Source organism: Hemicordylus capensis, chromosome 3, assembly GCF_027244095.1.
Source record: "Hemicordylus capensis ecotype Gifberg chromosome 3, rHemCap1.1.pri, whole genome shotgun sequence".
Lineage (NCBI taxonomy): Eukaryota > Metazoa > Chordata > Lepidosauria > Squamata > Cordylidae > Hemicordylus > Hemicordylus capensis.
The window spans coordinates 26,088,924-26,112,265 of record NC_069659.1 but is presented as its reverse complement, the minus strand read 5'-3'; the positions used below and the strand labels follow the sequence as shown (position 1 = coordinate 26,112,265).

Here is a 23,342-nt window from a genome sequence, read left to right as displayed (position 1 = left end):
CCTCCAATTCAGACATCAAATTAATTGTGGAGTCCCCATCTAGGTCGGCCCGAATCCGAGAAATTTTGTCTGCGAAAAATTCATTAAACACACCACAGCGGGTAACTGATGCCTCCAAATTCTGGTTCAAGGGAGAGGGAGCAGATACTAGTCCGCTCACAACCCTGAACAACTCCTCCGGACGTGAACTCGCAGAGGCAATACGGGCAGAAAAGAACCGCTTCTTGCTGCATGTATCACCTGAGCATAGATCTTTAAATGTGCTCCATGTTGTAATCTGTCGGATTCGAGTTGAGTTTTTCTCCACTTGCGCTCCAGTCACCCACCTTGCCGCTTCAGCCCCTGTAGATCTTCTGTATACCAAGGGACCAATTTTGAAGCAGGTCAGAGGGGACACTTAGGAGCAATCGTGTCTACTGCCCTGGTGAGCAAGTTGTTCCAGTTCTCAACCAGGGCATCAACAGGATCACCAGCAGAGCCAACATTAAATCCCTCCAAGGCGTCTTGGAATCCTACCAGATCCAGTAACCTCTTCGGGCGGACCATTCTAATAGGCCCCTCGCCCCTGCGAAAGTGGAAAGCGGTTGTAAGTCCAACCTTAACCAGATGGTGGTCCGTCCATGACAACGGGGAAATCGTAGGAGTCCCCACCCACGGAACACCACCCTGATCAGAATAAAAGACCAAATCAAGCGTGTGACCTGCAATATGCGTCGATCCAGAGACCGCTTGGGATAGGCCCATAGTCCTCATGGCTGCTATGAACTCCTGAGCTGCCCCGGACAAATTAGTCCCAAAATGAACATTGAAGTCCCCCAGCACCAAAAGTCTGGGAGACTCCAACGCAAGTTCCGCGACCAAGTCCATGAGCTCAGTAAGGGATTCCGTTGGGCAGTGGGGCGATCGGTACACCAACAGAAGTCCCAATCTATCCCTGGTCCCCAAACTCAAGTACACACATTCAATATGGTCCGATACCTGAACAGGGACCCTGGTAAGGGAGATGTTATCCTTATAGACTACAACCACTCCACCTCCCCGCCCACGTCTCCTCACCCTCTCCTCTACAGAATATCCTGGCGGGAGAAGCTGGGACCAGACTGGACCCATCCAAGGCAGATGCAAATGACCATTTATCCAGACAGCTCAGGAGGTAGCAATTCTGTTGTGGGCGATGACGGACCAGGGTGGGGCACAGAAGATGGCTTGTGGAAGGACAAGGACATAAAGAAGTTGCCGTTCAGAGAGGCACATATCAGATATGGGACAGACTAGGGGTGGACATTGGCCACATCAGAAGCTGCCTTATACTGAGTTGGCGCTTGGCCTATCTAGCTCAGTATTGTCTACACAGACTGGCAGCAGCTTCTTCAAGGTTGCAGGCACTAGTCTCTCTCAGCCCTACGTGGAGATTTCTGGGAGGGAACTTGGGACCTTCTGCATGCAAAGCAGATGCTCTGCCACTGAACTATGGCCCCACCCCCTGCCAATAGCTCCCAGGCTTATCTGACGTCCTTCTCCAGGCATTTGGCCTTGTTTTTCAGCCAAAACTGCAAATCTGAATAGCTGTCTGAATGGGGACACAGTAACGCCATTTTCAACTTCTCTTTCTTTGGGTGTTCAGGGTTGCTTTTACTTTCCCTCCCATTAACTTCTCTTCAGCTTCTTCCCCCACATAGCCTTCGTTGTTCCCTTTCTGTACTTCAGCAAAATTATCATGGGATTCAGGGCTTTTGTTGTTAAAAATCCCTTATTCTTTAAATGTTTGTGCAAGCTGTCATTTTGCAATTAGTGCCACCTCCCCAAACTACTGTTTCATGCTGGTAGTTCCCATGAAACTGATTGCCAAGGAATTTAGGACCGACAAAAGGAAGTACTTTTTCACACAATCCATAATTAGTCTATGGAATTCTCTGCCACAAGGTGTGGTGACAGTTAAAAGCTTGGATGGCTTTAAGAGTGGCTTAGACAAATTCATGGAAGACAGGTGTATCCGTGGCTACTAGTCTGAGGGCGATAGGCCATCTCCAGCCTCAGAGGCAAGATGCCTCTGAATACCAGTTGCAGGGAAGCAACATCAGGAGAAAGGGCATGCCCTCAGCTCTTGCCTGTGGGCTTATCAGAGGCATCTGGTGGGCCACTGTGTGAAGCAGGATGCTGGACAACATGGGCCTTGGGCCTGATCCAGCAGTGCTGTTCTTACGTTCTTAAGACACTCTTTTTTTGTTTTGTTTAAGCATCTCCTGAAAGCCTCTTGTCTGCCCACCCTGGGGATATATCACACCAGGAAGCAGAGCAGTGGTCTTTTTCCCAAGGTTGCAATCCTAAGCTTGAGGACTTGGAAGCAAACTGCATTGAAATCAGTGGGACCTGCTTCTGCATTCTTTCTTTCTCTAGCATCTTCTTATGTGTTTATCATGCCCTTGTTTCAAGGAGCTGGGAACTCATGGTCTCCCAGCACTGTGTGTTATCCTTGTGTGTTATCCTCACAGCAATCCTGTAAGTTAGCTTAGGGTGCGAGGGTGAATGAGCTAAGGTCACCGTGTGAATTTTTGATTGAGTGGTGATTTGAAGCTGGATCTTCCACAAGCAAATTTGACACTCTGCTATACCACATTGGCTCTTGGTGCTTAATCAACCAGTTTGGTTGGTTAATCTGTTCGTTTAATTAACCTTTAGATCAGGGCTGGGCAGACTTGGCCCTCCAGAGGTGGTTGGACTTCAACTCGCATATAAGTACCCAGGGATGGAGGAACAATCGTCTGCGGGGAGATCAGTGCTTTTGGGCCTCCTCTCCACAAACCGGGTAGTCCTTTCTCACAGTTCATGAGAAAGGGCTCATTGTTTGTTCATATATAAACTTGTGCAGACACATGCAATTAAATCTGCTAAGGTTTCTTTACTCCAGTGACTGATCTGCTTGTGAGTCAACACACAGTCATTTGCAACTGCATTACACCACCATTCCGAAGCTATATGACCTACACTTCCAAATGGAAACAGAGATTTCAGCATCAGTTACTAAAGGTTGCACTGCAGCTCTGGGGAAAATGGGTACCACCCAGCTTTCAAGCTGCCTCCTGCTTTTGAAGTCATAATTATGCTGGGTGAGCCAATCGCGTTGCAGTTGACTAGAGTGTGTGTGGCTGGCAACCGTGCACCGTACAGACTCGAGAGAGGCTTGCCCCTATAGGTATGTGCGAGGGCAGAAATCTTGTCTGCCGAACGTGAGACCTAGTTCAGAGAGAGCTGAGCTTGTGAGTGGAGGCATATTCTGGGCTTTCCTGTCCCTCCCACCTTACTTCCTTGGAGGCAGGAAGGGACGGACCAGGCTGTGCTGGAGGAAGATGTCATTCTCCTCCATTTCAGTGCAGCACTAGCCCTATTCAGACATTGTGCTGAACACTTGTACAACAAGTGTACACAGCTACAGATCTGTACACAGGTACAGTCATTCACACGTTATCTTGAACACAGGAACAGCAGTACTCTCTTACCTGAACCATGGCAGGCCTTTATCCAGGTTCGCTTTTAAAATGCATGCAGGTACAGTCATTCACACACCAACATGTACATTGCACACAAGCACTCGTCCAACATGATGCTGGGGTGTCAAAACTGCAGCCCCCCCCCCAGCTGTTGTTGGCCTACAACTCCCATCATCCCTGGCTACTGGCCACCGTAACTGGGGATGATGGGAGCTGTAGTCCAAAAACAACCCTTGCACAGTGTCTGAAGAACAGGGCTTCAGGCTCAGGAGCTTAACCAGACCAAAGGTTTGCCTCCGGACTCAGGAAGCAACAAAAAAGCAAGCTAATCCAACCCTGCACAGAGTCCATTTCTCTCCCCACAAGGTAGCCAAAGCCACACATCTGTTTCTGAGAGTCAGGCTGTCTCACAACTAAAGGCATCATCGCTGATTAATCGTATGGGCTTCTAGTTGGCTGATGAATCCATGAAATGGGGACCATAGTCCAAACAACTGTCCGGAAGCAAAAAAACTGATTACTTCTGTGTGCTGGGTGTTTGTTTTTTGAACGACATGTGTGAGTTGCATCCCTTTAGGAGCCAAACCTGGTTCCTGGCAAACCAGATATAACTTTAAGCACACTGTTGTCCTTCAGTGGTAGGGTTGTTGTTGTTTTTTACTTGCAGTTGTGTCGAAGTAGGGGGTGGGGCACAATCTGGATCGGGACCACAGTGTGACATGGGTGGCTTAATCCAGCCCTTGGCAGATTTTCTTTCTATGTAGGAGACATCCCAAAAATTTAGGAGCCAGGCAATGGGCACTTGACAAAATTATTGGACTTTGTGATAGATAGCATGGAGGGAGAGGGTGAATCTTTATTCCCTTTGCAGGTAACACACTTAGAACACAAACAGGACTGCTTGGGACAAATAAAGATTTTATTAAATAGCTCTGGCTCTCAATATCTTAGTCTAGGCACCATGGTTAAATTTCTAGGTGCCATGGCTCCCTGGCACCTGGGATTTGTCAAGCCCTGGGGCTGGGCACGAGGCTTGGAACCTTCCTTTAAAGAAACTGCTGGTTTTCTAACTCCCAAATTGGCCTTTTCAGAGCATGCTGCATAGAAAGGGACCAACTTGTCTGCACAAGGAGGAGGATCGTTCCTGCTGGCACAGCTTTGCCTTGTATGAAAACATATGAAGCTGCCTTATGCTGAGTCAGACCCTTGCTCCATCTAGCTCAGGATCTTCAGCACTGACTGGCAGCATCTCTCCAGGGTTTCACAACAATGTTTTTCTCAGCCGACCTGGAGATGTCAGGGATTGAACTGGGGACCGTTTGCATGCAAAACATGCACTTTATAACTGAGCTATGACGCCTTCCCTTCCCACCCAGTTTCCCGAGACACAGTCTATACAGGAAGGAACAGGCTACGAGGAGGAATTCTCTGATTTATGCTGGAGCCTGGAATAATGTTGTATTGTTGTATTTGGGGGGTGGAAGCACTAATTGTGTGTTAAGTTAGAATCGTCTACTTAAGTTATGAGACATGCATATCTGGAAATACGGTTAATATATGTCTCAGACCCAAGTGACACTCTGTCAGCAGGGTCCGCTTTTAAAGCCACCCCAGGTGACCGGATGACTTGGTTTGGGCGCACCTTGCGGTCTGTTCTGTGTACATCTGTGATTGCAGCCTGCAGACTTGGCATCTGATGCTTTTGGTTGCTGTTCCCAGTGAAATCTCTGCAGCTGGGACAGGACTTCCAGCCCTCCAAGCCACCACCCCCCCCGCACCGCCTTCTGAAACCTGCCTTTCAAGAAAGAGCAGAACCACTGTAAAGCAGTGCCACCCAGTCCCATCCCTGCTAGCCGATTCAGGAGGAGACAGTGGCCAATGGTTCTGAAAGCCACTGTGTACATATAATGAAGAATGGCGTGGCTCTTTGAGTGACTGCTCAACCCACTGAAAATCACTAGCCGATCTGTCTTTGCATTATTGCAAAAATGGGCTGACTCTGGGCCAAACTAGACATCATCATCATTATTTATTAATATAGCACCACCCTGTACATAACAGGTGAGAGGACAGATGCTGCCCCGAGGAGATTGCGAGCTAAAATAGACCTGAGAGACAACCTAGGAAGCTGCCATATACTGAGTCAGACCATTGGTCCATCTAGCTCAGTATTGTCTACACAGACTGGCAGCGGCTTCTCCAAGTTTTCAGACCAGTGTCTGTCTCAGCCCTATCTTGAAGATGCCAAGGAGGGAACAGGCATGCATCTGATATTCCCAGAGCGGCCCCATCCCCTAGGGGGAATACCTTGCAGTGCTCCCAGGTATTCTCCCATTCAAATGCAAACCAGGGCAGACCCTGCTTAGCAAAGGGGGCGATTCATGCTTGCTGCCAGAGATTCTTGAAACTCTAGCGTCTCTGCCCAGTGTTCTCTCTAATTTTTCTCATCTGTGTGCGGAATGAGTTTTGTTCTGGACGGCAGTATCAAGGGCAGTGTGTCCGCACATGCATTCAGAGTGGGGTCTTCCTGATTCAACCTGAGCGGACATCAAAAATCTTGCGAGTGTGCACACGTGCGTAAACCTTAGAGGGAACACTGTCCCTGCCCCCTTTCTGCCTGGCAGCGGCGCTCCGGGGTTTCAGGCAGCAGTCTCTCCCAGCTCTATCTGGAGATGCCAGGGATCGAACCTGGGGCCTTCTGCATGCAGAGCAGATGCGCTACCACTGAGCTACGGACCCATTCCAACCCCTTGTGCCACTTCTGTATCCCCTTAAACACCCTTTTCCTCATGGTTCCTGCACATTTTCTTTCAGTACTTCAGTTCATCTCCAGGCTGAGGTTACAGGATCTGTGGCAGTCACTCCTCGGGTCTTCCCTATTGCCAATCCTGATTAGTAGCATGCTTTGAGAGAACGTTCACGAATGGGGTTCTCCTAAGCCTATTGCAAATTGGATGGGCCCCTTCCCTTTTGCTGGTGTTCTGTCTGTCGCCCTGTTTGAAAAATACTCTCTTCATGTGTCACTAACAAGTTAGCAGCAGTCACATCAGTAGGTTGTATGGCTGGGAGTGAACTTCTGCTTACAGATCGATGAAATTTACCCTTGTTCTGATATTTAGAATTGCCTTTTTGCAAGTGGGGGGAAATGAGCCTTGGAATCTCTCATTGGAGCAATAACAATAATAATAATAATAATAATAATAATAATAATAATAATACACTTTATTTGTTAGCCGCCCCATAACAAATGTTCTCTGGGCAGCTTACAATACAGCATTAAAACATAATATGATAACACACAACGCATTAAACAATAACAAACCAAGAAGGGGAGGAAGGGAAGAAAATACAAGATATAATAGAAAATTATAAAAACACTTCTTTAAAATCAGATCAAAATTTTAAAATTTAAAAAGCCCTAAGTGAACAAAAAGGTCTTTGCCTCGCGTCTAAAAGAACAAAGTGATGAAGCCCAGCGAACCTCACTGGGGAGGCTATTCTGTAAACGGGGTGCAACCACCAAAAAGGTCCTCTTCCTAGTAGCCACCCACCTCACCTCATTTGGCAGGGGCCCTCAGAGGAGGGCCTTCTCCAAGAAATGCTCAACTCCTCAAGTGCTCTTTCACCCAGTGAAATTCACCCATTAAACTCCTGCTACTTTATCACGCAGAATAACATCTTTTTAAAATGCCTGTTTTGAAATATACATAATTCTGATTCGTGATCCAACTTTTGTTTTTTAAGTCAACGGGAATCATCCCACTGATTTTTGCAAAGCTTTTTTCTAGGAATGTAGGTTCAAACATAGCTCCAGTTTCTGTGTTTGGATCTAGAGCAAAGACGTCCAAGCCAAACATGCACGCACGCACTCAAGTGTTTCATCATGGATTACCGGGCACTCTGCCATGTGCAAGTTAGGGCAAGATGATCTGCAAATATTTGTTTTTTTGCATTTTACTTTAACACAAAGTTGTCTTATATTTCTCACTTGCATCTTTCCCCCCCTCTTCTCTTTCTTTTAGATAAGACAAACACACCAGGTAAGCTTAAGCTTTTTTATATATTAGTACTGCTTTAATCTAATCAAAACTGGACTTGGAAAGTAGCATAATTTTGCTGTTTTTAGAAATCATAATATATTTTCATAGTTACCTGAATTGAAGACTAGGGTTTTTCCAAGTTCTTTGATGTTAGAAATGGGGGAGTCATCTTACATTCAGAATCATCTTTAAATTGGATAAATACAGGTATAACTTGTATGGAACCTGTGTTTGTAAGGGGTCATCTTAAATTCAGTCGTCTTCTATGGGTAAATACAGTAAATGATGTCAGCTCATGTGTCATGTTGGTAAAAAGACCTATTAATTGGGGATTTTAACATCCTTAGCTCCCTTTAAATCCCATGGGGGGAATTATATGTAGATGTATGTGTGTGTATATATATACGTATGTATGTATGTCTATCTTAACCTTTGGAGTTTTCACACATTGCAACAAATGATGTTAAAAGGGAGAAGTGGGATCATGCCCTCTGGCCCTGAATAAGCATGTTTGTTGTGACCTATAAAAGAACCAAAGCATATGCAAATATATGATCAGTTGGTATTCTGGTCAATGACTGTAATAAAGATTGGATTGGATATGATCGGTTGGGGACTGTTGAATAGGCAGGTTTCCAGATTATGCACACACACTTTGCCCAAGCTTAGGCTTTTTGACAGGTTATGCCAAAAACTACCACTACTACCATGTGTGAATATTTTCAGCTAAAGTCCTGAAAGCCTCTTACATAGAAAAATAACCAAGAAATCAGTAAGAGCATCAGTAGAGGTGCAACCCCAGTCTTCCTCTACATGCATTCATTGGTTTCCATGTCTAGCCAATTGTTGTCACAAGAGTCGCTGTCATTAGAAGCGGAAGCAGCGCCTTTCTAGCACCTGTTCCTTGAAGGTGAACTCCAGAAGTGTAGCAACCTAGAAATGTGCCACCATGTTCATGGGATTTGCCTCATGGGATACTGTCCCCCTTCATCAGACAGTAACATCATCATCATCCTTAAAAAATAATGGTATATACTGCTTTTCAACAAACAGTTCTCAAAGCATTTTAGCAAACGGAACAGGGAGATGGCTCCCTGTCCCCAAAGGGCTTGCAGCCTAAAAGAAACAGAAGGGAGACCACAGCCACGGGGAGGGACACTAACCTGGGCTGCATAGGGACAATTGCTCTCCCCCTGTTAAATAGAAGAAAGCCCTCAATGGATAAGGTGCCTCTTTGCCCAGTTAGCAGGAGGGATTCCCAAATGCAAGAGGATCTGAAGATGGTTCCCTGCTCCAAAGGGCTTCCAGTTAAAGAGAAACACAAGGGAGAAACCTGCAAGAGCCCCTGAAGGGACCCTGTGCTGGGCTGAAGAGTTCAGGAATTGATGCATAGGGGCATGGATCCGTTAAGTTCACCCTCGCTTCCTTCACCCACACAGTTGTGTCTACAGTGCCATTTCATGGGGGGAAGTTTCAGGCATCTACCTTGGCCCATTGTAGTTATAGCACTAGCAACGGCCTGGTTCAAATAATACTGGCCCCAGCCCATGTGAAGAAAGAGGGTGGAGGTGCCAAGAGCATGCCCATTAGGATTTCATCCTCGGTGGATATCCCAGCACCCTTCCAGTGAGTGTCCTGATTGTGTGTACAGGCGGTTCATCCAACTGGCCATTCAAACACATGCTACAGAGACCAGTGTTCCCTCTAAGGTGTGCAAGTGTGCATGCGCACACAGGTTTTTTGATGTCCACTCAGTTAATTTTAGATCCCACTCAGGTTGAATCAGGAAGGCCCCACTCTGAATGCACGTGCAGGCACACTGCCTCGATACGGCCACCCAGAGCAAAACCCATTCTGCACACAGATGGTGAAAAAGTAGAGGGAACACTGCTACAGACCCTTGCAGACTGCAAAGAGGCATTTTTAAAGTGATAATTTGCTTATATTTAGGAGAGAGGGAAAGAGGAACTGCCCCTATCTAACCTCCTTCGGTGATTATCTAACAATCCAGTGAGTGTTGGTGGTATTTACCTTATATTTCCATTTAGATGTGAGCCCCTTTGGGATAGAGAACCATCTTTCTAAAAAAAAAAATTATTTTCTATGTGAGCCGCTTTGAGAACGTTTGTTGAAAAGTCGTATATAAATATTGGTGGTAGTACGAATTTGTCCATGGAGGACATCGTGACTGGTGTACTCTCAGCAAGTCCCATGTTTCTTCGTGTGTGTTTTTAGATTGTGAGCCCTTTGGGGACAGGGATCCATCTTATTATTTTTATTTATTATTTCTCTGTGTAAACCGCCCTGAGCAATTCTTGGAAGGGCGGTATAGAAATTGAATAAATGATAATGATAATAATTAATGTGATCTGGTGCCAGTGTCATTTGAACCAGCCCAGGGGTTAACCGTAACCTCTGTGGGCTTAACCTTTTTAAAACAAAGGGCACTGATCCACTATACAAAATGCAGCATATTCTGTTGTCTAATAAAAGTTGTCCCTTCTGGAGGAGAAGTTTATCAGCACTTAAAATCTGGTCTGCGTGTCTATTTTATGCATTTGTGTATTTCATACATGCTTCACAAAGGAACTGTACTTCCTAGATGCAACGAGGTGAGTGTGTCGGTGGGAGAGCCCCACGGCAATTAAGCCTTAATGCTTGTTTTTGAACTGCATAGTAGGGGTAACAAGTGTTCATGCATGTGATGAGAGAGATGAAGTGGATAAGTTTTATTTGGGGGGTTTTGCAGTTTCGTTTCCAAAACCACAGCTTGTCTGCTTCAGCTTCCCAAAGATGACAATGTCCCCACAACTTCCTTTTTTAGACCAACTGCAAAATGGGCTAGAACCGCTTGTACACAAACTTTTAGTTTCAACTCTCGTTTCAGTGTTTTTGCCTTTCCTTGGTGCAAATAAAGACTGTGATTGAAGTTGGGTGTTTTCAAAACTTGAAATCAAATTATGCTAAGACAAGAAAAATGCAGCAACATCTTGGAATTGCTTTCCTCATTACAAAATTCCTACATGAAGGGCATTTATAGGGGCTAGTACTCAGGAGCAAAGCACATGCTTTCATGCAGAAAGTAAGGTAAAGTGTGCTGTCGAGTTGATTTCTACTCCTGGCACCCACAGAGCCCTGTGGTTTTCTTTGGTAGAATACAGGAGGGGTTTACCATTGCCTCTTCCCACGCAGTATGAGATGATGCCTTTCAGCATCTTCCTACATCACTGCTGCCTGATATAGTACCAGCAGGGATTTGAACCGGCAACCTTCTGCTTGTTAGTCAAGCATTTCCCCGCTGCGCCACTTAAGTGCAGAAGGTACCAGCTTCCATTCGCAGAATCTCCAGTTAAAATGTTTTTGGGTAGCAGGACTGGAAAAGTGCCCTGCTTAAGACCCCACGCAGAGAGCCACCATGGTGTAGTGGTTAGAGTGTTGGACTAGGACTGGGGAAACCTGAATTCAAATCCCCATTCAGCCATGAAACTCGTTGGGCGACTCTGGGCCAGGCACCTATCTCTCAGCCTGGCCTACCTCACTGGGTTGTTGTGAGGACACACACAACCATATACACTGCTTTGGGCTCCTTGGAGGAACAGCGGAACATAAGTGTAAGTAAATAAATAGATGATGTTGATCAGTAATCAGACTAAGGCAGTTGAATATGGTATGTCATGAGAGTGATTGTCAAAACCATGTGTGAATTGTCCTATTAGATGATGGTACATGCATTTCAGATTTAAAATAGCATTGAAATTCGAGTTGCCAAGTCTTCTAGCTGGGACCTTCCACCACTACTATTACTAGTACTACTAAAGTAAAGTGTGCTGTCGGGTCGGTGTCAGCTCCTGGCGCCCACAGAGCCCTGTGGTTGTCTTTGGTAGAATACAGGAGGGGTTTTCCATTGCTCTCTCCTGCGTAGTATGCGATGATGCCACTGCTGGGGACCATAATGCTTTGCATACAGATCAGAGAGCAAGGAAGAGAAAGCAGAGGTTAGATTCCTCCCCTCCAAACAAACACAAAGAAAGAAGCCAGCAAAAGACCAGCCTTACCAACAACCAGCCAACCTGCCTGCCTGCTCTCTAACTCTGAGTAGTGTTTTATAGCTGCTTCCCTCACACACAAGGAATCTTAAGTAGATTTAACTAAAGGTATACTCAGCAACAACTCTGTGGGGCTATTCTCACAATCAGGCAAAATCGGGCTTGGGGAGCCTAGCCCGATTTTGCCTGATCCAGCCACCGGGCTTGCAGGCAGTTAACCCGCCTAAGTAGCCCGCCCCTAAAACCGGGTTTGCGGAGCAAGCGCTCCGCAAACCCGGTTTTTCTGATTGTGAGTAGCCACGCCGTGGCTCCGCGCCGTGGCTACTCATGAGGAGACCCCCGGAGGGGAGGCGAAAAGCTGCCTCCCGGCTCCAGGGGTCTCGCCAGCATGCCCTGCGCACTCACACAGGGCATGCTGGAGCTTCCGGGGGCCAATTGGCCCCTGCCCCCCAGTCCCCACCAGCTCTGTCATGGAGCTGGCAGTTTTCTGGGCAGCCTATGCAGCCGCCCAGGGCTCTCTCCCCGTGCAGTCTCAAGAACCAGGTCTCGCTGATCGTGAGACCCGGCTCTGTTTTCTCCTTCCCTTTCCCTCCTGACTCCTCCCCACAATCTCTACAGGATCCCCCCACCCCCAGGGAAGATGTCCAAACAAACTGCAAAAGATAGAGTAGAATACAACAAGCCTTTCTCACGATTGGTGAGAAAGGGCTACAGGATCAGTCGGGGGAAGCCTTAGAAAGGCTTACCTCCTGCAGACAATCCTCGTTGATAGTCTGGGCATGGAGATCACGCACCCAGACATGCAGCTCCCTCCTCAGGTAGCGTGGAGATCAGGGTGCCAGGAGGTGTTGCCCACCCTCCACCCCCAGAACCCTCATAATGCACCACGCAAGTGTGCGGTGCATTGTGGGGATCCCCCCTTCCCGAAGTCGGCCGGGAGCCCTGCAGGCAGACAATTACAAAAATTGGATTAAGAGAACACTTACTCTCTTAACCTCGTTTAGGAAGGTGGGTGGCTTGGCGGGTGTGCCGCCAAGGTGCCTCCAGGATCTGGCTCAATCCTGTGTGAACGGTTCTCGCACACAGGCAGGACTGGACTTGGCTTTATTAGCCCGATTCTGCCTGCGCATGAAAGCAGCCTCAGTAAGTAATTAAAAGAAAAAGTAGATTAAAAGAAAAAGTAGAATGTAACTTCCCCACCCTCGGGGCACTCTGATTGGCTGCCTGAGGAGCCAGTCAGCATGTTACCTTCTGATCAGTGCTTAGGGTGTTTTAAGCTCTGCCCACCTTCTGAAAATAAAGTCAAGCCTTGTATTTGGCTCCTGCCTCATGAATATTCAAATCTGAAAAACTCTTTGTGTTCCTATTGGCATTTACATAATTCTGGTACCGTCGCCCACTCTATGTAAATACTGGGGCCAGGCTATAGGCAGGAAAAGAGGCACAGACAGGGAGGCAGTCAGAGAAATGGTTACAGAAAGCATACAGAGGAGGTAAAAGGGCTGACAAACATTTTCAGGTATTGACAGGTGGGTGCCACCCACTCTGCCCTCAGGTCAGAGCCACCACTGGTCCCCAGATATTGCTGAACTACAACTCCCATCATCCACAGCCACAATGGCCTTCCCATTTAACCAGTGTTATTGACCGAACTTTTGTGAAGGAGAAAAATATGTTTGACATTCTGAGTTCTTTGGGGAACGATGAAATAGCTCTTACATCTGTGTTCTCTCACAAAGTTCACTAAACTCTGTGTGTGTGTGTGTGTGTGTGTGTGTGTGTGTGTGTGTGTGTATTTATTTATTTATTTATTTATTTAATCGTTCCCCAAAGAACTCAGAATGTCAAACATATTTTTCTCCATATATATATATATATATATATATATATATATATATATATATATATACACATACATACTGCCTTCTCATACCTGCATTTCTCTCTAATTTGAAGGTGTAGTGCTGGGGTGAGGCAGTCTTTCTTTATTCATAATTATTTGTAATTATAAGTCTGTGATGTAAGCAGCTAACTCCAGTGGAGTCGGGCCACATTCTTCCTTAGAAGTGATTCACATTTCCCAAGCAATCCAACAATAGATTCCTTGTGCCTAAATCCCCTTGCAAGGATGGCATCTGCAAATGGGTTAATGAATGCCAATTGCTTTGTCTACCCCATGCATGTCCTGTTGGTCTGCGGATCAGTCTTAGGATTGACTTTTCAGTCCTGCCTTGCTGGCTTTGAACTAAGCCCGGCTGGGGTTGATTTGGCTATTCCTTGCACAAGAAAAGCAGGAAATGGAGGCTGGTGGGCTGGACAGCTGTTCTTGCCTTAAGTCCTTTGACTCTGATACATGCTGTGCGTCTCTGAACCAGCCTATTTTGGGCCCTTTGTTTCCCTCTGCCGCATCTCTTCCGCAAGCTATTTCCTGAGCCTGTTTGCTCGAATTCACTCCCAGGGGAGGGGCTGTACCTCACTCAGTGGCAAAGCGCATGCTTTGCTTGCCAAAGTTCCTAGCTTTAATCCCTGGCATCTCCAGGTAGGACTGGGAAAGACTCCTGCCTGAAACCTGGAGGCCTGCTGCCCTTCAGTGCACAGTATTGAGCTAGAAAGACCAATGTTCTGACTCAGTAGACAGCAGCGTCATATATCTTCATATGTATAGCCCTACACAGACATTATGCTGTACATGTGTTTATGAATGACTATATATGCATGTGTTTATGAATGACTATATTTTAGAAGTGAACCTTGATAACGCATCCTCTCCCAAATGCAGGGTGCAGATAGGAATTGTACTAGTCCATGTCGGTTGGACATAATAAGTAAATAACTGCATATTCATATGCACTGGCTAACATCCAGACAAATGTTGCATTAGCACAGAGATGTAACAATAGCCAAAAGCATTGAGTCAGAAGCTTGTGTTCCAAACTAGCGACACACAAGCACAGACATATTTGCTCCTGTTCAGCAAGATGGTGCTCCTCATGTTTTGCAGGGGATGTTTGCACAAGAACGCAACGTTGAACATCCCTGCAATGTCACACACAGCTACGGGACCATCTTGCAGCGGCGCACCTTTGCTCATTGCACAAGCACAGCATTATTCTGGATGTTGGCCACTATACCAGGATTGAACATAATGATATCATTCACATAATCAAAAACTGTGTTCTACCCAGGTTTGGGAGCTGTGTGCGCTCCCAGTTTTGGGTTGTGTGCAAGCAAGGTAAGAGGAAAACCTGGGTAGAAGTGATTGTGTGGAAGCAAGGTAGGAGGAAAAGCTACCCAGGTTCGTCTCCTACCTTGCTTCCACACATTCACTTCTGCCCAGGCTTTCCTCTTACCTTGCTTCCACACAACTGAAAATTGGGAGCACACACAGCTCTGAAACCCGAGTAGAACACAGTTTTCGATTGTGTGAATGACCTCAAAGTGTGACTAGAGTCTAAATGTCTATTTGTTGCTCTTCCCTGGTTCCCTGGCTAACACTTACTCATGCCTCGCCGAGCTCCATCATAGTTGGACTGAAGGACATTGTCCACTATCCAGAAGCATATATTTGAGTCCCTCTCTTCCTCTTTTAGAATAAATGCAGGCACCCATTTACCTAACATTTGGTAGGTGATAACCTACCAAAGTCTTCCTATAGCCATCACTGGTGAGTCAGCCCTTGTGCCCTACTCAAGTTTGCAGTGCCGTATGCATCGTAGCCCTATTCAGGTGTTTTGTTCAACACTCCCACAATCTAGACCTATTTACACATTATGTTCAACACTCCTACAATCTGTGTACAGTGTATACCAGTACAGATCTGTACACAGGTACAGGTATTCACAGCTCTACTCAGATGTGATTTTAAAACACTGTACGTGGATATACACATCGAAAGTAGAACCAAAAGTCCCAGCCTATTGCTCACCTTCCCTGCCACGCTGCTCACGGTTACTGTGGTGTTCGTCTGAAGAGGCAAACACCGTACCCATGATCAGGGGCTTTTCCATGATCATGAGGCTGGGGCATCCCAGCTTCCTGATCACAGAAATGCACCACCCCACCCCAATCACACATAAGGTGTGCTACTCTTCAGACACAGACAGATGTCTTTATTATGGTCAAAGACCAGAAGAACAAAGAATACATCAGTATGTACACAGCTAAAATAGTACAATAATAACACTACAGTAGATACCACCGTCTGAAAAGTTTAATAGGTTTTCCAGAATACTTCCCTTTGTCAAGATACAATCACTTGATGGGATCTAGAAGCTAAAATACAAAATTTTGCTGCATTATATGAAATGATACCTTCTTCATCTGCTAAAAGAACTCGAATATAAAATTCATCAGGTTCGCCTGGAAGATTCTTTAGTACTAAGAACATAAGAACAGCCCTGCTGGATCAGGCCCAAGGCCCATCTAGTCCAGCACCCTGTTTCACACAGTGGCCCACCAGATGCCGCTGGAAGCCACAGGCAGGAGTTGAGGGCATGCCCTCTCGCCTGTTGTTACTGGCTTAACCCGTGCAGAGCATCTGCGTGCTAGTGCTTGATTGCTCCCTGCACACACACCCCGCCACAGCCCCCTCACCTCAGAGTTCTCTCCACCCTCACCTGAGCTGTGCTCATGCTCCTCCGCCATCCCATTGCTTCCATCCCCTTCTTCCCATCACCCCTCTTGGTCGCTCCTCCATCTCGTTGCTTCATCCCCCTCACTGCTCTTGCCAGTGCCAATTGGCCAAGCCACAGCCTCCTAACCCCAGAGACCTCCTCACCCGAGCCCCACTGCTGCTCATCCCTGCAGGAGAAGCAGTAGCACTTGACCGGGCCCTTCTTCACTGCCGCCGCCATGGCTGATTGTTCCCCTCAGGATGCTGACTGGCTCGGGCCCGTCCCTCGCCTGCCTGCCTGCCTCCGCCAATGGCCTCTGTACCTCTGAGCAGCAGTGACGGTTGACCAAGTCCTTCCTCACTGCTGCCATGGCCACTCATTCCCCTCAGGCAGCTGAAGGCCCAGCCCCGTCCCTCGCCCTTCCTTTTTTCTCCCCTCCCCTCCCCTCTTTTTCTCACTCTCCTCCACTCACTCTTCCCCTCTGTCTTTCTTCCCCTCCCTTCTCTCTCTCTCTCTCCCTCTCTTCCCCTTCCTGAGTTAACAGATCTTGTTCAACTCATTTCCTCATCTAATTGGCACAGTGGCAGCCTCCTTCTGCTGAAGGGGCTATTTCGTCCCTCACAACCTCTCCCTTTGCAGACCTTTGCCCACTTCTCTCCTCTACAATCTTTCTACCAGTAACAGCTGCATTCCAATTGACCTTAACCATCACAGGCTCCTCTTCCCTATCTGCATATGGAATTCCTACTGCCCAATCACCACAGTGCTCCTGCTCTGTTACCTCTGATTGGTAAATCACTGTGTGGGCAGGGCTTGCCACGCACCATTTGCCATGGACCACCTAGGCTTTAAATAGATGGATGGATGGATGGATGGATAGATAGATAGATAGGCAGGCCAAATTAATGTGTTACTCAGATAGTAATAAAAGACACAATAGAGAAGAACGTAGTCAACTGTTTCAATGTCTCCTGGTTCACAAGGTAGAGCCATTGCAGAACAGGTATGTTTTTATATCTGCCTTCTAATAAGGCTGATGGGAGGGCTTTAAAATGGGCCCTAGAAAAGACCTAAAAATATTTAGGTGCAGTCAGTGTTGCTAGCTATGATGCAGGCTGAAAATTAAAGGTCTGCCTGAGAACCCTATAGGTTCTGGCACCTTCTTTAGATCACTCTGAAATTCCATGTCCAGGATTCGTTGTTTAAGAATTTCTTCAGCCTTTTCAAATCCTAAAGATAACAAAAAGGCTGGTGATAACTGGGGATGTGTATGGAAATAAGTTGCCCAGTTCAGATCAGATTGGAACTCAACTCAAAGTGGATTGGGCATTTTTAGTTTTGGCACCCCAAATAAGGGGCCCAGCTCGGATCGAATTCGAACCAGTTCTGGCCCAGTTTGTAGGTGTTAGTGACATTAAATGGGGGGGGCGTTAAGGTGGACTTACCACCACTGAGGGCTTTGGCAGCCTCAGGGGTACTGCTGCAGCTTTGGGGGGCAGGTTCAACAGCTCTTTTCCCCCTGCCAACCTCCCCCCTGGTCTCAGATGGGCCTGTTTGACCCATTTTGGCCCTCTTTGAGTGTGTGGCAGGGATTTTCGAGGCTGTTGTACATGTGTGCAGGCCTTAAAAATGGCCAGGTCATGACCCGGCCACACAAATGGCCTGCACACATGTGTAGTGGCCTTGAAAATAGCCACTGTATCCTCACAGATGGCCGAACCGGCCTGTGGGAGGCCGGGAGGAGGCTGGCAAAGGGAGGGAAAGCCACTGGAGACAGACAGACACACACACCCATGGCCACAGCAGCATCCCTGAGGCTGCCGAAGCCCTCAGCTTCAGTAAAAGTCCACCTTTTTAGAAAACAAAATGTAATGTCATTGACACCCCCAAACCAGGCCTGGTCCAGTTCAAGGTTGAGCCCTTGAACCAAGTTGGTTTGCACACTCCTAGTGATAACCCACATAGGGATAATTTTCTATTGGCATTCTTTACCCATATAGAATGGGGCCTCTTCAGATGCATGCACTGTGAATGGCGTGCTGCAGGAGCGTGAATGATGGCTGTGGCAGGACTTCACACCCTACTTTTGACATTGGTACTTGCATACAGCGTCTTTACATCACCACTAAATAGGGCTCACATGTTACATTCAACACAGGTACAGCAGTACTCTTCCTTTCTGTTTCCTATATTTCAGGGAGCCTGTATACCCAGGTTCACATTTAAAATAAATGCAGGTAAAGTCATTCACACAGACACATACAGTCATGTCACACAGACATCTGAACGCAGGTACAACCGAAGTCTGAACAGGACCTTCCTGGGGAATAAACATGCATAAGATCAGACTAAATGGCTTTGGCTTCCTAGCTCCAAAGGTAGCTCAGTAGTTATGTGAAGTGGAGTGTGATAGAGTACCTCAAGCCATATCGAGGAGCCTGATAAGACCATGTGACACCCTTGATATAATGCGAGAATCAACCTAAAAGCAGTAAGTATGTATGTATTTGATTCCTTGGGAGAAAAAGCATACAATTCACTTGTAGATAACCCATGTACAGCCACAAAAACTATTTGCAGCAAAACTCATGCATGGGTGGTTTTCACACAGCCTTTCTGTGCATGAGTTTTATCGCCCTATTGCATGCCCCTCTAGCTCCCTGTGGGGCAGCAATGCGACTCCCCACTTCACATATGACCCCAGAAGCATGGAAAGAGAAAGTTCATTTGAGTTTTTGTTTTTGTTAGGCAGGTGAGAACAGATTTGGGGCCCTCTCCTGCCCTATCTCATGCGTCATAGGAAACCACACAAAAATAGCTTCATTGGGAGGGATCAGCGGTTGCATTGCTTTACCTGCCCTGCTTTTAAAACTCCTCATATGGCTTCCTAATCTAGTTCCGACAGCAATTGTTTTTTTGTAAATTTCCTGGCTTTGATGCTGTGTTGAACTCATATTTTTAAATGTATGTTGTTTTTGTTTTTATTGGAGTTGTTTATTTTATTGGGAGGTGTTGTTGCTTGAAAGGCGAGGTATGCATGTGTTAAAGCAATGCTTGCTGCCACTGCCTGTAATCTCTTTCTAGGAAGCTGGATGAGGACAGGGGAGAACTCTAGCTAAGGGTAATACATGCAGAACTGAAGTCAAGAAGTGGCTTGGCTCCCCAGGATTCTACTTCTCCTCCTCATAAGAACATAAGAACAGCCTTGCTGGATCAGGCCCAAGGCCCATCTAGTCCAGCATCCTGTTTCTCACAGTGGCCCACCAGATGCTGCTGGAAGCCACAGGCAGGAGCTGAGGGCGTGCCCTCTCTCCTGCCATTACTCCCCTGCAACTGCTACCACTTCTCCTCCCCAGCCTTGCTACCACTTCTTAAGTAGCTAGCTGCCCTGCATGTGCTTCTACAGAGTATGTCAAACTGCGCTTAGGGAAGTGATTCGTGATACGAATTTTACCCATTATTGTGGTGTTGAACCTACTGCTCCTGAGTAGGCTGTTGAGGTGGCTGGGCATTCCAGAGATGCATTGTAAGCAAAGGTCCTGCAGGACATGATAACCTCGACCTTCTGATATTTACTATAAACTTAGGTCTGTTCTTCCAAAGACAACCACAGGGCTCTGTAGTTGCCAGGAGTCGACACCAAGATGGTGCAACTTTACCTTTTAGGTCTCCAGATGTTTTTGGACTACCATCATCCCCACCCACAATGGCCTTTGGCTACCTTCTTTTGAGTCAGACCCTTGATCCATGGGGATGGAACTGTAGTTCAGTTGTAGAGCACTGCTTTGCATGCGGGTCCCAGGTTCAATCCCACGGATTTCCAGTTAGGGCTGGGAAAGACTCCTTCGTGAAACCTTGGGGAGCTGCTGCCAGTCAGAGTAGACAGTACTGAGCTAGATGGGCCCAGGGTCTGACCTGGTATAAGGCAGCTTCCTATGTACATTCCATCTAGCTCATGCAGTGATCAAATCACGCAATTATTTACTGTAATACAGGCCTGCAGAATTCGGTCCATGCCAAGTTTGGTCCCCAGATGTCAATGGACTACAACTCCCAAAGCCATTGTGGCTGGGCATGATGGGAGTTGTAATCCAGTGACCTCTGGGGACCCAAGTTTGAGAACCCCTGCAAATCAATGAGGTTACATCAAGCCAGAGAGATCCCCAAAGCCATGATTGCCTACCAGGTGCTTGAGCACCATCCTCTTTTCACACAGTTTGGAAGATGGCAGATATAGAAGGGAGGGTTACCAAGAAATGTTGCTACCATTGATCACAGTGTTTTTAAAAGAGATATAGGTGGTTTATCCAGAGCTTTCCATAACGTGACTAGTGGACTGCATTCAGCTTGGCATGGACCAAATTCTGGCCTGTATTACAGCAAATAATCGTGTGATTTGCTCATTGCCTAAAGACCATTGGACACTCCTGAGAATTCACTGATGTTTTCCAGTAAGTTTCCCAGCATACAAAGAATTGTCAGTATCACTATTCATCAAGGTCCTGCCTTTTACTGTAACATGAGTGTTCATTCAAGGTGCTGTGCTGCTTTCCTACCAGCTTTTCAAAACACATTTTTAGAAAATACATAACCAATCTTTTCCCCCCTCTTGGTGAATATTTAACTGCAGCAACTTTAACTGATGGGGAGATGTTTGTATGTTTCATCTTCTTAGCAGAACTTCAACATGGCTTGCTAAGATAAGAGTCTGTTATGATAAACTCACATTTCCTCTGTAATGGTAACCATCAGTTTGATATAGGGCCACTTTGAACAGTGCACATGCATTTACACATGCAGCTCGTCTGGTGGCGACTCAGAGGTGGGCCTTCTCTATAGCTGCTCCAGGGCTGTGGAATGCGCTCCCTGCGGAAATCCATAATTTGAATTCTCTGTTAGCCTTCAGGAGAACCCTTAAAACGCACTTGTTTGGCCTGGCTTTCCAGGGTTTTTAAATCAGTTTTAATATTTTAACCCAGTTTTGGGGGGTTTTAATTACTGCAGTTGTTTAATTCTTGTCTTAAAATGTTTTTAAATTGTTGATAGTTGTTATATTGTTTTTAATTCTTGTTTTAGCTCTTTATTGTTTTAGTGGTTTGTTTTTAATTGTAAACCTCCCTGAGCCATTTTGGAAGGGTGGTATACAAATCAAATAAATAAATAAAATTTAGGAAGGAGACATGCAGTGAGCAACCTCTCTTCATCCTTCATGGATGTCCCAATGCCCACTTATAATATCCCTTTATCATATGGGGAAGGTTGCTCATCCATATGACTCCTAAATACACACACTCCAAATGCTTGTTTAAACAGCACCCCCACTTGATATAGGGACGTGGCGGGCATCAGGACCACTGTTCCCTGTAGCAGGCATTCCCCGAAGTTGACTATGACTCTCATCATCCCCAGCTGCACTGGCCTTTGACTGGGAATTATGAGAGTTGTAGTCAAGAACATCTGGGAATCCCTGTTACAGAGAACATTAGTCAGGCGGTCCGCGGACAACTTCATGACATGCATTCTCGTAGTGCGCCCTCTTCCTAATCACATGTGCTGAGGACTGTATTTTCCAAACTGTCTCCAACCGGCCACTTGGGGTGTGGGAACAAGGCATGAAGTCAATGAGAGAAGCAGGATATGCATGGATGCTATGGTGTTGAATGTCAACATTGCGCAGAAGTATCAGACTTCACCAGATTGTCTTGCTGTGATAGATATTTCTTAATCATTGCTACAGAGGAAGACCTCTGTTAGGTCAAAATGCGTCATAAACAATGAGTATATGAGCAGTCTCCTTGCTTTATCATTTCGGATCATCATGACCTTTATAATGAACATATGAGCAAGTTCCTGGGATCATTCTTCTGCAGCTTCTGACTTTCATGGAACTAGTCCCTCTAAGAACTTTACAGTCTGACATTCTGAAGCTCGATAACTATCTACAGTATATACGTTATGAATTTTTTAAATTTAAGATCTCATATAACTATTTTATTACCTGCTTCTGTGGAAGACCCATTGATACTGAATAACCGAAATGTTTTTATAATAATATTTTATTAAATGCATTAGTATGGTCTAGAAATAGTTACAAACACACACTGTGTGTGTGTGTGTAGTGTGTGTATACACACACACACACACACAAACAGACATCCAGGATAAATGTTCTACAAAGCTCATTCTGGGTTCTTTGCTGATTTTTCTTATACCAAGTCAGACCATTGGTCTTTCTCAGCCCTATCTGGAGATGCCAGGAAATGAACCTGGGTCCTTCTACATGCATTTTGCTTAAAAGGTGGGATGTCAAATCAAATCAATAAATAAAAGCACTTAGTGCATTCAAGGCACTTCATATGCCATGTTTCCAGTTACTTAAAAATAATTGCAGTGGTACAGTCCCATTTGATATATGCAGTGTAATAAAACTACTGTTTTATGTTTGCACATCTTCCTAAAACAGCAAGCAATATCTCCACCATCTCCACCACCGCCACCATCACCACTACCACCCTCACCCCTCCCCGAAGTACATCTGCCACTCCTGCTGTGCCTTCTAAGCCCACAGGCTCCACCATCAAGCCTGTGAGCGGAAGCTCTGCTAAACCCAAACCCGAGAGTACCAAGACTGTGCCGCCTGTCATTTCTACAACAGGTATGTCCTGATCCTTGCATTTCCCACTAGGTTCTTCCTACCATCATAGGGCAGTATCGCCATAGAGCTGCCCCTGAAAAGCATTTGGAAGCTGCAACTCGTGCAGAACACTCCTGCCCGCTTTGTGTTGGATCCCTCTTACATGAAGCATGCTACTTCTGGGGTTTTTTTTAATCTGCAGTGGCCCTCAATTCATTTCCTGGTTCAGTTGAAGATACTGGTTATTGCCTTTGAAAGCCCTAAATCAGGGCTACACAGCTTTGACCCTCCAGCTGATGTTTGTTTGTTTGTTTGTTTGTTTATTCAGTTTCTGTACCGCCTTTCCAAAAATGGCTCAGGGCGGTTTACACAGAGAAATAAATTAAAAAGATGGATCCCTGTCCCCAAAGGGCTCACAATCTAAAAAAGAAACACAAGATAGACCCCAGCAACAGTCACTGGAGATACTATGCTGGGGGTGGATAGGGCCAGTCACTCTCCCCATGCTAAATAAAGAGAAT

The 23,342-nt window shown here is 46.2% G+C and overlaps 1 protein-coding gene across 2 annotated transcripts in view; it reads left to right on the top strand.

Moving 5' to 3' along the window:
* The window catches only part of TMEM123 (transmembrane protein 123), a 49,249-nt gene that overhangs the window by 15,625 nt on the left and 10,282 nt on the right, over positions 1-23,342 (top strand). For both annotated transcript variants that reach the window (XM_053311802.1, XM_053311801.1), the window contains 2 exons: positions 7,511-7,528; positions 22,651-22,842. In XM_053311802.1, the coding sequence (XP_053167777.1) occupies positions 7,511-7,528; positions 22,651-22,842 (210 nt within the window). The remainder of the gene's footprint in view (positions 1-7,510; positions 7,529-22,650; positions 22,843-23,342) is intronic.